The sequence below is a fragment of the Erythrolamprus reginae genome, chromosome 2, assembly GCF_031021105.1.
Source record: "Erythrolamprus reginae isolate rEryReg1 chromosome 2, rEryReg1.hap1, whole genome shotgun sequence".
NCBI classification, from domain to species: Eukaryota; Metazoa; Chordata; class Lepidosauria; order Squamata; family Dipsadidae; genus Erythrolamprus; species Erythrolamprus reginae.
Window position 1 is genome coordinate 247,981,403 of NC_091951.1, and position 17,445 is coordinate 247,998,847.

A 17,445-nucleotide genomic window follows, 5' to 3' on the forward strand; every position below is an offset into this window, starting at 1 on the left:
ATGATTAGGGGACTGGAGGCTAAAACATATGAAGAATGGTTACAGGAACTGGGCATGGCTAGTTTAATGAAAAGAAGAACCCGGGGGACATGATAACACTGTTCCAATATCTCAGGGGTTGCCACAAAGAAGAAGGAGTGAAGCTATTCTCCAGAGCAGGATAGAACAAGAAGCAATGTGTGAAAACTAAACAAGGAGACAAGTATCTTAGAACTAAGGAGAGTTTTCCTGGCAGTCAGAACAGTTGATCAGTGGAACAGCTTTCCTCCAGAAGTTGTGAATGCCCCAACACTGGAGGTTTTTAAGAAGATGTTGGACAACCATCTGTCTAAAGTAGTGTAGGGTTTCCTGCCTAAGCAGGGGGTTGGACTAGAAGACCTCCAAGGTCCCTTCCAACTCTGTTATTATTATAACAAAAAATAAATTGTATAGGGTTTCCTATCTGAGAGGGGTTGACTAGAAGACCTCCGAGGTCCCTTCCAACTCTGTTATTCTGTTAAAATGTACCCACGAGCACAATAAGCACTGCTGATACCATCCTTGGCTTTGCATCCAATTTGGCCTTCAACATAATGAGTAATAAAATACAACAGATGTTACCCATCTTGTTACCACCAGATACTGTTGACTAAAAGAGGAAAACTCTATCTTACGACTGAGTGTAAGGCTCTCTAAGAAAGACTGAAATATGTCTTGCACGTGGGCAGGGAGCCCAGACCACACTGTGGGATCATGGCAGGAAAAATAAGCTGTTGGGGAATGTTTGTGTTGCATTTAGGTATAGATTGAAGGAGAATTAAAGAAGAAAATAGATGAATAAAGGCGATGCTGAAGATACTGGCATTATGGAAAGCCAAACCGTATTGTTCCCAAATTAGTCAAACCGAGATAATAATTGTTCCAGGGATAGAATGCCTTGTTTGTAAATCTTGCCCTTACCCTGATTTTATCTCATATGTATCACTACACTATTCCTAGCCCTTCTTTGCTCTGCATGTATGTTACATTTTGTAGGAGAAACAAGGCACAAGGGTTAGGATTTGTGCCTTTAACTCGGTTGTTAAGCTTTGTGCCTGCTGTGTCTCTCCCCCCTCTTCCCCCGGGGACTCTGCTCTTCGTTGCCATTCCCATAGCTGAACTTGAGAAGACCCATCTTTCTCCTCCTGAGTGAACAAGACATTAGTCCTTAGCTGACATGCTATTTTTGTGAGGATGCTGTTTGTGTGAGGTAGGTGACAAGCTGGCACGGGTGGATCAGGTGGCTCCTCTAACCGAAGGGCTTGGCTTTCACATCCACTCCTGTGGTGGAAAAAAAACACACACATTTGAAAACCTTCCCTTCTCTACTGACAATTTCTCCTCCGTTGGTTTTTGTCTTTGCTCAGGAAAAAAGGAAAAGGCAGACGGAAATAGAAGGGAAGAGACAACAGCTCGAGGACCAGATTCTTCAGCTGCAGCATTTCAAGGTAAGGGCTGGTCCTGGATTGACCAGGGCTGTGTGTTTTTTAGGCATGCAAATCACACGTTTGGGCAGCTGGGAAGAACCTGTTCTGACATGAAGCAGCCTGCGTTGCCAGAGTCTGTCTGCTTCAGCTAATCAAATCCTCACCGGGTCTCTCTTCTGTGTGCGATTCTCTGTTAAAATACCATGTTATTGAAAAGGATGGAGCACAACAGCTGAGGAAGGGGGAGGGCATGTACAGCAGGCACCAGAATTTGGCTACCAGTTTAGCAATTCACAACGTAGCCCTTGAATTGGAACGGCTTTGGATTTGGGTGTGTTCGCTGCATTGCTTAAATGGTTTCTTTCCCCAGCTATGCAACCACGGAGGCTGCTTTTGTGTGCTTAATTATGGTAGCACTTGCTCTTTATGGTTGTGTAATGGGATGTGTATGTGTGCAGGTGTGTGCCTAAAACTGTAGAGCTATTCAAGGGGTATATGCAGTCCATACAGTGAAGACTGGACATAATCTGCATTTATAAATTAAGGGATTCCCAGGTAAAAAATTTGAGAGATGCAAAGAACTGTATATTGATATTGTGAAATATTGTATATAGGTACATAATAGGACAGATGAATCAGGACTACCATATCTGAGCTACAGAATGTTGGGCTACCAGCAGTTTTCTATGTCTCTTTGCTGCCATCTAGTGATTGTCTGGGATTTTGCATCCCTGATGTGAATGGATGTACAGTATTTATCTATAGTTGTAACTTGTTTTATTTACTGATTTGGATGCTGCTGAATGTCAGATGCATCTTGAATAAGATCATGATCCAGGGTAGTGCAACTGATTTTCAAGCAGGACATCCTCAGGTTTATGCTAGAGTACCTTATGTAGAAAGAACTAGAGGACAGCTTAAAACAAAGACTCTTCCCAAAAAGCTGGCTGCTAGGCTGAGCCTATTTGGGGACAGTTTTAGATGTTTCTTATCACCTTTTATTCTACCAATCTTCCTCTTCTAAACAAATTGTTCCTAATATGACAGTTTGAAATTCTGGATATTTTAGCCTGGTTCAGTGCCTGCACAATAGATTTTCAGAAAACCCTTCGCTAATACTTCTGAGCTTTTCTGTTGAAGCAGAGGGAGATATCTAATAGATTACATTACATGTATACCTAGATATAGTGGAGTACTTGTACCATTGATGCCTAGTATTCTACAACCGGGTTAGTGGGCATAAGCTTACCCCCATAGTGTGAAGCTGTGTAATACAGATAATTTTCACCTGAGTATTTTTATGCAATCTGTGTCTGTAGGAGGGACAGGTGTCAAAATAAAGCAGCTGGGAATTGTTGGAAATAACAGCCACTTGTTGTACTTCAGCCTAGGGCTGCTGAGACAACATTTGGAATTTCTGGGCATTTTCTAGTTTTTTTTCTTGGAAACATACCTTCTTTGAATGGTATTTCTCCCCACCCCCCAGTCTTATTTTGGGGGCAACAACTAAATTCCCCTTTCGGCTCATGTCATTCTATCTGAGGGATTGTGAAGTTCAGAAAATGGTGTGCTGGCCTTCCAGCACAGTTGCTGCTTCTGCCACTTGCATTGGTATTTCTTCAAGCAACTGGGGTAATATTGCTTATGCAGGATCACAGAGGTTGAGACAAGCCATGTGTTTCACCAATAAAACTTCTTGTCACCATAGTGCTAGACTTTTTAAAAGATGAGATCACCTTTTAATAGGAAAAGCAGTGTTGAATGCTTGTTTAAAGAACAGCTTTCCCTAATTGTTAACCCCCAGATATGTTGGATTTGATTTCTACAATCCCACAGTTTGGTTGGAGAAAGTTGATGTAGACCTTAATCAAAAGAGAATAGATTTATAAATACTTTTAATAATAATATTAACAGAGTTGGAAGGGACCTTGGAGGTCTTCTAGTCCAACCCCCCTGCTTAGGCAGGAAACCCTACACTACTTCAGACTGATGGTTATCCAACATCTTCTTAAAAACCTCCAGTGTTGGGGCATTCACAACTTCGGGAGACAAGCTGTTCCACTGATCAACTGTTCTGATTGTCAGAAAATTTCTTCTTAGTTCTAAGTTACTTCTGTCCTTGTTTACTTTCCACCCATTGCTTCTTGTTCTACCCTCAGGTGCCTTGGAGAATGGGTTGACTCCTCCTTCTTTGTGGCAACCCTTGAAATACTGGAAGACTGCTTTCATATCTCCCCTGGTCCTTCTTTTCATTAAACTAGCCATACCCAGTTTCTGCAAACGTTCTTCATGCGTTTTAGCCTCCAGTCCCCTATTTTATTTGTTTGTTTATTTATTTGTTTTCCAAGTTAGCCATTTCAAAGCTCTTATTCAAGGACAGAACAAACTTCAGGAAACTCTTTTAACTCTTAACTAACACAGATTAGGCTATGCACAGATTCAAAGCTTATTTTTACAGTGCTTTTGAGCATATAGAAGCTTGTCTCTATTTAAAGCATCTACATCCAGGATAGTGTGGTTGTCAGCATGATCCTGAGTAAAAGAACATTGTGTTTAAGGAGTTTGCAGACTATGTACATACCCAAACAGACACTCCAAAAACCCTTTCTTTTTTTAAGACCCAAACAGTCAGGTTTAGTGATAAACTGTACAGGAACATGTTGTGCTTGGCCTGTTAGTGATTGGACCAATACCCAATTCATCCACCATAATCCTACCTCTGATGATTAGGAATCCTTGAAATTCTTGAAAGTGACTTGAGAAAGGTATAGAATTCCCTCACTGGTACCTTTCAGATGTATTGGACTTCAAGTTGTATAATTTCTAAAAGAAATGCAAGGAATTACAGCACATAAGATTGGAGCAAAAAATTAGTGTACATAATTCTCTGCCATATCTACTAAATTAGAGTGTATAGAGTTGTTTCTGAAACAGTGCAAAAGTTTACAAAACTAGTTTATGAAAGCTGGCAGTGAGCCACTCCACTACTCATATTTAATCACTCTTCTTTCAAATTCAAATTCTAAAAGTTTGACAGTCACTGTGGAAATACTTGTACCTATATGTTTATGGTCCTATGTATTAGCTATTTATTCCCTTTAAAAATTAAAACAGTCATATACCTCAACTGGTTTTGGATTTCTGGGGATGCTGATATAATATATAAAATTTATATGCTGGGTACATCATCTCTATGCATCAAAATGTTTCTTTCAGAGTGCAGAATAGAAGAGGTATCACCTGGTACCCTTCTTCCTATCTCTATTTTGCTGCTTTAACCAAAGGCCTCTGGGATTGTTCAGCATTGTTCCCAGGAACTCTAGAAATATAGATATAACAGTAGATGGCTACTATATATAAATAAGACAAAGTCTTTATTTTAGTCCATTTCTACCCTCCAATTCCTACTCCCTTCTTTTTTTGCCATTTATCCCAGTGTGCCCTACCAAGAGGTTTTGATATTTGCTGATGTTTTAAATAAGTCTCAAGCAATATTTCATACAATAATAGGATTGGAATATCAAGCTATATTTCATACAATGAAAGGGTTGGAAATGATTTTGGTGATCTTCTAATTCTAATTCCTAATTGGTAGGAGGACTGAGATTGACCCCCAGACGTCTCTTTTGCAGGGTGCCCCAGGGTTCGGTCCTCTCTCCTCTCCTATTTAACATCTACATGAAACCACTGGGTGAGATCACCGACAACATGGGGTGAGGTATAAGCAATATGCTGATGACACCCAGCGATATATCTGCACCCGCGTCAGTTCAGTGAAGTAGTGGATATGATATGCCAGTGTGTGGAGGCTTTCAGGGTCTGGATGGGAGTTAACAGGCTCAGACTTAACCCTGATATGACCAAGTGGCTGTGGGTTTTGCCTCTGAAAAACTATATTGACTGTCCATCCTTGGTTCTGGAGGGGAAGGGGGAGAAATTGCCCGCTTCAGAACAGGTTCACAATTTGAGTGTCCTCCTAGACTCACAGCTAAGATTAGACCAACATTTGACAGCTATAGCTAGGGGGACCTTTGCACAGGTTTTCCTAGTGTACCAATTGTGACCCTACTTGGATCAGGAGGCTCTTCTCATAGTCACTCATGCCCTTGTTGGATTATTAGATTATTGCAATGTGTTCTACATGGTAGGAGCTACTGTAGTGTTCGGACACTACAGTTAGTCCAAAATGCAGCTGCGCGAGTTGTTGTGGGTGCACATAAATACACCCACATTACACTAATCCTCTGCAAACTGCACTGGCTCCCGATTGGTCTCCAGATGCAATTTAAGTGTTGGTCATTACCTTTAATGTAGGTCATTACCTACATGGCTTAGGGTCAGACTATCTTCGAGACTAATTTCTTCTTTTTAAAAAATATCTTTATTAATTATTAACATTATAAAAAACAAATACAAAACAACAAAAATAATTCACAATAAGGACATAGACAGAAACTAAAACAAAAACAAAACATAACCTATACAAATGTATAACTAACTTAAACACTCAACGATTTATAAGTTTGCCAACCTACTTGTTGGCATTGTTGCTATAGCTTTCTAACTGTTGTTTTCTATATTATCTACAAAAATCTTGACAATGTTAATTTCACACTTATATCTAATATACAGTACAGTATATAAAATCTTGACAGTGTTAATTTCACACTTATATCTAATATATATAAAAAAAGAATAATGGAGTAACAAGATTGCTGACAATAATAGATTTGACTATGTTATAGATGTTTAAGATTTTAAGTATTTTTTTATTTTTGGTTGACCCAATCGTACCAGGTCTGGTAAAACTCTGTGTTCTCTTTTTGTTGAATTTCCATTGTCATTTTATTCATCTCTGCAATTTCATAAATTTTATTAAATTTAATGTTGATGGGACATCGTTTGATGTCCATGTTTGCGCAAAGGCAATTCTGGCTGCTGTGATTATATGTATTATTAGATATCGATCCCCTTTTGATATTTTTTGCCTAATAATTCCAAGCATGTATAATTCTGGTTCCAGAGGAATTTGTAAAATAGTTATTTGTTCTAAATAATGTTTAATTTTACTCCAAAGTTTTTTGGCCATTGGACAGGCCCACCATGTATGGTAATATGTTCCGATTTTCTTTTGACATTTCCAACATTTTGATGATATATTTGGATACATTTTAGATAATCGAGCAGGTGGTAAATGCCACCTGTAAAACATTTTGCAAATATTTTCTTTATAGGTGGATATTGTTAGTTTGTAATTAACGGTCCATATTTTTTTCCCATTCATCTATGTTAATAGTATAGCCAAAATTTTGTGCTCATGCTATCATGGAGCCTTTGACCTGGTCTTCTATCATTTCACAATTAAGAAGACTAACTTCTACCACATAGCTCCCAGTGACCGGTAAGGGCCCACAGAGTTGGTCTTCTCCAGGTCTCATCAGCTAAACAGTATCGGCTGGTGGATCCGTGGGGGAAGGGCCTTCTCTGTGGCTGCCCCGGCTCTCTACTAGTTACCTCCTGAGATCTGGACTACCCCCCACCATATTGGCCTTCCAGAAAGCAGTAAAGACCTGGCTTTTCCGACAGGCCTAGGCCCATTGATCTGATGGTGATAACCAGCGAGATCCGGCCATAAATGGTATGCAGGGGCTTAATTGTTGTATTGTAAATTGTTTTTTAAATGTTTTAGAGGTTTTTGTACTATTATTGATGTTTTATATTTTTGCTGTGAGCCACCGAGATGTCTAGGGAGTTGGGTGGCATAGAAATTGAAGAAATAAATAAATAAACAATAAACCCCCATGCCCAGAACAGGATTCCTTCTATTATCACCCTTGTGCTCACAGTTGAAAATTCTCCCTTGCTTCAAGTTTGGATTTCCCTCTGTAAAGCTTTCTCAGGTTTCTACCCACTGGTTCTTATCTTAGCCTTGGATGCTACAGAACATAAATCTGCCTTTTGACATCTCTTCATGTATTGGAAGATTGATGTCATATCTCCTTTCAGCCTTCTCTTCTTTAGCAATAGCACCTAGCACCCGGACTTATATACCACTTCACAGTGCTCTTTAGTCTTCTCTAAATGATTTGCAGGATCGGCATATTGTCCCCAACAATCTTCATTTTAACAACGTCAGAAAGACAGATGGCTGAGTCAACCTCTTGAGCTGGTGAGAATTGAACTGCTGGCAGCAGGCAGAATTAGCTTGTAATACTGTATTCTAGCCATTCCGCTACCTCTAGACTAAATCTACCAAGGCTCTTTAGACTAAACATACCAAGTTCCCTTAACCATGCTTGGTATAATTTGGCTTTCATGCCCCTTTCCTTCTCTATCCTTCTTTGCATGCTTTCCTGTTCCTTAGTGTCCTTTTTTGTATTATGTTTTGTATTGTACTGTAGGGTACATACAGTAGTCTGGATGTGGAGCTATCCAATGCAATGTAAGACTGGTATCTAGACACTTGGTTTAATCAGCCTTAAATTGTATTGGATTCTTTCTCCTTATTAGTGGATACAGCATCCAGCATCTATTATCCAATAGGACTGAGTCTGCAAAAGAGGTGACACACCTTCTCCTCCTCCTGCGTTTTCTGCTTTTTAGACTCAGTCTTATCTTGGACTAGATGTGTTTTTCAAAGCTCTTTCCTAGATACTTCTCCAAACAAAGAGAAAGCAAAAATCATTTTTCTCACAGTATAATCAGATATTCTTGATGGCATGAAGGACTTGCTTGACTCCACCAATGGCCAATCTTGCGGTGGTTAGGCTGTCAGTTGACAGTCCTAACAGGGCAGCACTCACAAGTGAATCCTCCAAACCACTGATGCTTGGGTATTTCCTCAGCCCAGTGGCCTGATCGATTGGCAACACTGGCAAAGTAATGCACACGAGCCTAGCTCCACAGCGCTCATGGGGCAGATCGAATGCATGAATAAACAGCACGCAGAGGAGAGCCGCACCACCATTGCCGAGAGGTGAGTTCTTTCCAATCCACTTAGCCACACCAAAAACCAATGCCAAATACAACTCCCGGTTGTCCAGTTAAGCCTCTGCACATATTCCGGAAAGCTAATTACTATCAATTAGTTAGCACATGAGCCTAGCTCCACAGCTAACATTTGGGGGCAGGAAGAGGAGAGAGGCGCCACAACAGATTGTAGGACACCATTTTGTTTTCTCCATGAGGGAGAAACTCTGCCCCAAGCACTCTGCCATGCCCAGTTTAAAAGCAGCAGAAACTCCTCAACCATGGGAGATTTATTAGCCTCTGTCCACATTCCGGACAAGCTAATTAAATGCTAAAAACACTCCTAGTGCTCCATGAGGCAAGGCTCTTTGGCAGGCCACGTGGCTTGATCCTCAAAATGGCAAAACACCATAGAGGAAGCTTCAGCCAGCATGGAGGGTAGCCCAACCCTTTCCTCTTCAGACAGCAGGAGCAGGGCAGGTCCGTCCAGGACCAGATTTTCCAAAAGGAGGACAACTTATATTGAATCACAATCCAGCAAATCACACAAGACTTCAAAAGCTGCTGCAAAGTAGGCAGAGCAAAGGCACAAGGCTATCAAAAAGGTTATTGCACGAGCCCAAAAGCAAAGAGATCAAGTGGCAGCCAGTTGGAACAGTCATCCCGGTCTCAAATTCCCCAACAATTGAGAGTTGCTGAGAGCCCTGGACCACTGCTGATTTGGAGGAGCAACCTTTGTCATTGCCTGGCAACAGTGAGTTATTATTCAGCTCTGTGCCACCCTCTAGGGGTCAAGTGTCTTCTTAGGACCAACCTCCACCTCAGAGGTCATCCTTGGCTGAGGCAACCTTCACTCTGATGAGCAATCTGAGCCTTTAATCCCGGCCAGCATGAAGGCTTTGATCTCCAAGGCCATTAAACAAGGGATTGCAGTGGGGTTACAACAAAGGAGCTCTTCGGGGTCTGAACATCCCAGAGTGCATGAGCCAGGGGCATCCTTCTTTAAGGGCGGAATAAGCAGAACCTGTTCCAGGCCTCATCCAATCAAGATTCCTTGTCAGGAGAAGAGGGTCTCAGAGAATTTGATTTACTGAGGATGAAGGCCTAAACGCCGGAACAACCCACATTTGTGGGTTTCTTTCACCCTCAGCTTTTTAGATCATTGCTCTTCAAAGCAAAAAATACAACTTGCCTGGATTCTGACCCAGCTTCTTCAGGTTCAGCTGACCCTGCAGATCCGCTCTTTGTGGAGCCAACAGTTGAGGCAGCAGAGACTCCAGCCCCTAAATTCTTTGTTGATATAGTGCAGTAGCAAGGACCTTTCTTGGGCCAGGGCCCAATCCCAGCGGGTCAAACCAACATATTTATAACAGAATTATCCAAGGTCCTTCAGGTCCCCACAGTGGATGCCTCCATGGAGGCATTGGCTTCATCCCCCTTGGTCATGGAGGTTCCAGAGGAAGTCCTTAGGCCTGAGGAAAAGAGGGTGGATCAATTATTGGTTAAGGCCCATCAGGCAGATGCCTGGGCCATTAACGCCGCAGCTTTCTTCAATAGGTCCTTCTGCTTTGGTTGAAGCAGTTGCAGGACAGGATTCCAGCAGATGACACAAGGTCCCACCAGGACTTTTTTTTTTTTTGAGACCTTGTCCAAACTGATCTTTTCTAAATTTCTGTCTGGCCTGATTGGCCTTCAGTCCCTCCAATAACACTGTGAGTTAGGATTTGGTCCAGTGGAGTTGAAGTCCTCCTCAGGCAGAAACATAAATATGGTACAAACCTTGATGGTCACAAAAGTAGATGGAAGGGGTTACCTCCTTATCTGTTTCTGTGTGATTATGCAGATCCAAGCATCTTTTCCTCATTTAGAGTGACAAAAATTTAAAGTCCATTATATACTGAGGGAAGGAGAAGGGGGGGAGAAAAAGAGACAGAAAATGGATTTAAATTTTCACATCCTGTTAGTCTTTTGCTTAGGGATTTTCTGCACACTGCTCATACTTTTTTGCAAGCTGAATTAAATGGTGTATATTTGCTCTGGTTTCAATGTAGCAGTTGACTAATAGTGTGCTACATACAAGAAACTAGAAAAGTGTAAATGGAGCTCATCAGAGTTCATTATAGTGGAGGTATACCAACATGATTTGAACAATTTAACTAGGAGAATTCACTAAAGCGATAAAGGGAGAAATGTAACCTGTCAATGTATTAGATAGAGCCTTTCAAAACAGAATGAATACTTCACAAAGCTAAAGTCTGTACAACACAGAGAGAGAAATAATAAGTCTAAATCAAAGGTGGGTTTCAGCAGGTTCTAACCAGTTCTGGGAAACCGGTAGCGGAAATTTTGAGTAGTTCGTAGAAGCGGTAAATACTACTTCTGACTGGCCCCACCTCCATCTATTCTTTGCCTCCCGAGTCCCAGCTGATCGGGAGGAAATGAGGATTTGCAGTAACCTTCCCTTGGAGTAGGGAAGGAATGGAGATTTTACAGTATCCTTCCCCTGCCACGCCCACCAAGCCACGGCCACAGAACTAGTAGTAAAAAAAGTTTGAATCCCACTACTGGTCTAAATGTCTTAAAGGAAAAGATCAACATGCATACGTATTGCAAAACAAAGAGGTACAGGCAAGAAAAGTTAATTTAGCAAATGGAATGTTGATATATAGAAAGGACAGTATTGAATTGAAACCTCTGATAAATCATAATAAAAGCAAGAATAGAATGTTTCAAGAAACATATACCTGAATTGGACACAGATTACATATATTAAACAAGATGGTTGTAAAATTATGCTTAAAATAAACTTTGCATTGTTACAAAAGACCACCAAGTAATATTGAAAGCACAATGAAGCTAATTTGCTGGAAATTATACCGCCTAAGGCAAGCAGAGTAATGAGATGCATGCATAAGCATAATTCTGCAAAATGACATTTGGACACAGATGAGTTTCTTATTAAGAAAATAAAAACTGAGAGCTTAAAAATTGAATTGAATAATTGTCCTTTTGAGAAACAAAGGGAATCCACATGTGATTTTTGTTTAAAAACAAAAGGGAAAAGGAAAGATTTTTCTAGCTTAAAATAAGCCAGTCAGATATTGGAACCTGTTTTAAAAGATGTCCAATGTTAGTCAGAACCATTTTCCAACAGTTTTTACCAACAAAATATTCAAACAAAACTTCATATGAGTTATGAAACCTAATATATTTGAATTCAAAGCTGATGCATCACATTTTAGGAGAATCTAAGTAGAAATAATGCTGGGCTGATGAACAAAAGTTTCCAACATTTTGGAACTAAAACCTGGAAAACATTGCTTTGTTGCTCATTTTAATGAAGCAGGCATAACTCCTGATGAACTAAAATGTTTAATTACTAGAACGATCAGCACAAGCTTGTCAGTAGCACCTGGATCAACTCTGGATACTCAAAGAAGAAAGCAAAATACAACAAGAATAATAGTAATGCACTACAATTGTTACTATTAATTGTCCCTACAAGGTAGGCCAGGTCACAAAACAGACATCACAAAGATTTCGAGAATTATATTTTATTATTGCGGGGTATAATAATAAAATATTAAAAGTCGGAATAAGTTTCTCTGAACCCCACTTTATGCTAAGCAAAATCAAGGTGAGGGTTATTTTGAATTTCTTTCTCATAGTTCCTTCTATTTGTGGATTGTGTAATCTCTTGTTAAGACTTTCCTTAGCAACTCATTCATACCTTTCCCCATAATGGCTCTTTCATACTTTCTCCAAGGTCAGCTCAGTTTATCTTCACTGTACACCAGTGGTGTGTTGCCGGTTTAGACCGGTTCTTTAGAACTGGTAGCAGAAATTTACCACAGCTCACCACCAAATAGACAGTGAGGACTTACGGTCTACACCCCCCAAATCAGTCCTCCGGTTGCTGTGGCTTGCAAAAAAACCCCTCTGTGCATACACAAAGGCTTCTGCGCATGCACACAGGTTTATTTCAGGGTGTTTTGCATGATGTGACAGCGCACTTCCATCGCGATGCGAACCGATAGGGAAGGTAAGTGGAACCCATCTCTGCTGTACACCCATGAATGTTCAGTACACAAACAAAGAGAAAAAACTAAAGTTTAATTGGCAAATAATGAGCAATATATGGCAGTTGGGGAAAAGCTGATATATTGCAACTGTGTAAAGCTCTGACTTGGCCAGTGCAATTGGACTGCTAATTAAAAATATTAGAAAGAAAAATCTACCAACACAAGAGTACTAGATAGCGAAATGATGCAAAGGAATTGTGGTCTTTAATTTAAAACTGCCTATGACTAATAATCTAGAATATATGAAATCATACAGGTTTGAACTGGGTTGGAAATGAATCTGATAGGAAATAATAATAATAATAATAATAATAATAATAATAATAATAATAATAATAATAATAATTTATTAGATTTATATGCCGCCCCTCTCCGAAGACTCGGGGCGGCTCACAACAATAATAAAAACAATATTATAGTAGAACAAATCTAATATTAAAAAAGCATATAAAACCCTATCATATTTTTTTAAAAAAACCAAACAACACATCAATCAATTGTAGAACAGATATTCTTTAATCCAGGGGTGGGAACCAGCCATGCTGGCTCAGGAATTCTGGAAATTGAAGTCCACAAATCATAAAGGAGACATAATTCCCAATCTATGCTAACTTTAAATCTTTATCTGGTGTGGTGAGAAGCCAAACATTGTAGCTGTGTCATCTCTATCCTGAATACTGCACTGTTGTCAGGATTCCAAAAATTTAAAAAGACACACTGAATTTATTTTACGCAATTTTCTTTATTGTTCCTCACCTACAGACAGAAGTCTCACCCAAACTTGGGCTTTATTAAAGACAGAAAAACTGTTTAAGAACTCCTAAGGAGGAGCTGCCTTGACTCCCTTCCTCCCAACCAAACTATCTAAACTTTGCTGCTCTGGGTCCTCTGCCCTTCCTCCTGGGAATCCAGGCTGCATTCCACCACAACTTGCATGGCTGCACAGACTATTGCTACACTTGAAAATAATAAGAACCAAACATTAGGATTCAGTGTGAAGTAATTTATAGTAGTTTAACCCATTACATTGCACAATTTGATCACAAAGCTAAGGAGAAGAAAAATGTTGGGATGCTTCATATACATATTTTTTTTCTTCCATGACGCAGAATAGAAAAAGTATAATTTTTAAAAAAGTATAATTTGGTGTCCTACTTTTCATGCCTGTTTTTCGGGCATTATTTACATACAAAAGCATAAAGCTGCAGTAACCAAAGACTACTCCCTCTGGGATTAATTATCCACAATATTGTTTGTAGTGACTGGAAATCTTTAGATATAGCTAGATATACAGGCAGGGGCGAAATGCTCTTAGTTTACTTGTGGCTGTCGATCATAGGAGAGTGGGTCATCATGAGGGGAGTGTGAGGCTTTGCCCACCTGCCCAGACACCACCATTGTTTTACCCTCTGCGCATGCACAGAAGTCTTTGTGCATGCGCAGAGGGTAAAAGAACCCAAATGGCAGTGGGTGGGCAGATGGGCGGAGCCTCTCACTCCCCCTCATGACCTGCTCTCCTACGACTGACAGCCACCAGCGAACCGGAAGCATTTAACCCCTGTATGGAGAGGGGCGGCATACAAATCTAATAAATAAATAAATAAATTTTTTAAATGTGAATTTTCCACTGTTCATGTTTCTCCCCCCCTCCTTTTTTTCTTTCTTTTTTGCTCTCTTTGCTTTTGACTAGGAATGTGCAGAATGCAAACTAAATTGAAAATTAGAGACAATTTTTAAATGTTATAAGCCTTAGCTATTTATGCAGATTGTATAGTAATAATACAGATAGTTCTCGACATACGATCACAATTAAGTAGAACTTTTCTGTTGCTAAGCAAGGGAGTTGTTAAGTGGGTTTTGCCCCATTTTATGATCTTTTTTGTCGCAGGTAAGTCAGTCACTGCAGTTGTTAAGTTAATAACATGGTTGTTAAGTGAACCTAGCTTCCTCATTCACTTTGCTTGTTAGAAGGTTGCAAAAGTTGATTGCATGGTCCTGGGACAGTGCAATCATCATAAATGATTGCACTGTCCCAGTGTAATCTAGTCTACGGAGAGGGGCGGCATACAAATCTAAATAATAATAATAATAATAATAATAATAATAATAATAATAATAATAATAATAATAATAATAATAAAAAATATGACTCGGTGGCCAAGTATCTGAATTTTAATCACTGGATGGAGATGCTGCAGCAGACGTGTTGCAAGTGTAAAAAATAGTCATAAGTCATTTTTTTAATGCAATTGTAACTTTGAACAGTCACCTAAATGAACTGTTGTAAGTTAAGGACTCTCTGTAGTGCATAGAGAACTAATTTTAAGGGTGGCTTAATTGTTTAACGGAGGAAGTCATCAAAGTAAACAAAACCCATGTGATGCTGACATCAGCAGCTCACGTCCCTAACCAGATATGATGACCTTAAATCATCCATGTGCTCTTGGAGTCACAAATTCACGGCCGCAATCAGATAAGTATTGAAGCTAATCCCATCAAGAAAACGGTGGCAGTGAAGTCAATCTATGATTAGCTTAAACCCTAACTGATCCCTAATCCCATAAAGATTCAAATCAGAATAAAAAATGAATAGAACCCTAGGCTGAGCTGTATTTTGGAGGCAAACCCTATTTGTGCATTGTGAAATAAATGATAGACGAATGGGTGTTTAATTTGGGGAAAATTCTTAAAATCAGCAGGACAAGGAACACTTTTTAAACCCGCGGTCTGCATTATTTTTACAAGCTTTTATTTCCACAAGAGTGTTTAAAATCTCTCCCTTGAATAATGAGAATTTTTTTAATGATACCAGCCCTAATATAGTGCTTGATTTATTATTATTATTATTATTATTATTATTATTATTATTATTATTATTATTTATTAGATTTGTATGCCGCCCCTATCTGCAGACTCGGGGTGGCTCACAACAGTGATAAAAACAATACATGGTAACAAATCTAATAATTAAAATCTAAAATAACAGTTTTACATTACAAAGTCTAAAAAGAAAAAAAACCCCAATAGATAAAATACATACACACAATCATATCATGCACAAAATTACATAGGCAGGGGGGGGGGATGTCTCAGTTCCCCAAGCCTGATGACAGAGGTGGGTTTTAAGGGGTTTACGAAAGGCAAGGAGGATGGGGGCAGTCCTAATTTCTGGGGGGAGTTGATTCCAGAGGGTCGGATCTGCCACAGAGAAAGCTCTTCCCCTGGGTCCCACCAGACAACATTGTTTAGTCGACAGGACCCAGAGAAGACCAACTCTGTTGAACCTAACTGGCCACTGGGATTCGTACCCTAACCCATTCCCAGTAAGATCCAGTATGAAACAAGCTTTGAACCTCCCTGGTACAGGCCTGACAATGTTTGCTTTTGCTTAAGCAAAAGCAAACATTAGCTTTTGCTAATAGCAAATTGTTTTTGTGATTCTATCACATCCACCAATATTTTTACATTATTACGGATTTCAAGAGCTTTTTTGTTGAACAAGGCACAAAACATTATGTATCATAAGTGAATGCCTGTAACTATTTCATCACTTAGCACAATAGAATGAGTTTGTGCTACAGGATTGTATTTCTGTAATTCCAGAGGATTTCACCAAGCAGCTATGATATCCAAATAGATATATTTTTTGTCTTGATCCCCAATCATAAATGCAAAGAACATTCAAGATAATGTTCAACCCCATTTCCTATGTGCATTTTATATTGCAAGCTGTTGTGTCATCTGTTGATTTTGTTTTGCCATTCTCGCCAAGCAAGCTGAGTTAAAGCTGTCTAGGAGACTCTTTTGTGTAATAGTCTCACAAGTTCAAATTCCCACCATTACTATCAGCATAAAAGGATGCATTTGTGCATCTTGCTTATTATGTTCAGGAACATTGTGATCATTGAGGTATGGGGAGGACAAAGAACTAAATGCCATTAGGTCAGATGTATTGCAGATCTAATTTGGCATGGCTGCTCTAATTTAATGGCCCTTTGCCCATTCACATCACGGGTAGAGAGAGAGACATTTCATACTGTATTTGGCAGCCAAGATTTTTGGCATGATAAACACACAAAGCATGAGGAGGAAAATAATGCCTCCCAACACAAAGCAGATATAAGCCGGAGATCTGTAGCAAATGGTGTCACCTTTTCTGGTCAACGACTACTTCAGCTTCAACCGCAACAACACAAGAGCACACAACAGATTCAAACTTAATATTAACCGCTCCAAACTTGACTGTAAAAAATATGACTTTAACAATCGAGTTGTCGAAGCTTGGAACTCATTACCGGACTCAATAGTGTCAACTCCCAACCCCCAACACTTCTCCCTTAGACTCTCCACGATTGAGTTGGGGTTTTGCCCTGTGTAATATTTTGCATGTCTATGCGACGTTTCGGTGAAATCACATTCAACATCATCAGGCTGAAGTTCCAAGCTTCGTGCTGTTGTAAAATGGAATGTTTGCAACTGTCATTTCTTCCTAGTATCTAGTGTGGGGGTGGAGATTTGGTTTGAATGTAGCAAATAGATTGGGTGATTATGTTTTAGTGATCTGATTGGTTGGTGTAATCATAATTATTAGAAGGATTGACATGGTGATTTTTATGAAGTGTTTTTTTTGTTTAAGGCTGGTTTCCAAATTTCTGGTAGGCGGGATGTGTCATCTCTTTTATTTATGCAAAGGGGGCTCCTCTCAATTTCTATGGCTTCCAGAGCAATTCTTCTATATAGATTCCTTGGTATGAAATCCCTTGCAAAACATGTGCAGCCACATACATTGGACAAACCAACCGAAGAGTGAGCCAACGCATTGCAGAACATGTGAATGCAGTTAAAAAAGAAGAAAAGACTTCCTCCCTTGTCCAGCACATTAAAAAAACAGGGCACGAAATTGACTTTGAAAAAACTAAATTACTTCACAAAACAGAGAATTTATATAG

General features: G+C 39.6%; 1 protein-coding gene across 4 annotated transcripts in view; it reads left to right on the top strand.

Annotated features, from left to right (window-relative positions):
* PALM2AKAP2 (PALM2 and AKAP2 fusion) overlaps positions 1-17,445 on the top strand; it is a 348,527-nt gene that overhangs the window by 50,365 nt on the left and 280,717 nt on the right. For all 4 annotated transcript variants that reach the window (XM_070742416.1, XM_070742413.1, XM_070742415.1 and 1 more), the window contains exon 2: positions 1,386-1,466. In XM_070742416.1, the coding sequence (XP_070598517.1) occupies positions 1,386-1,466 (81 nt within the window). The remainder of the gene's footprint in view (positions 1-1,385; positions 1,467-17,445) is intronic.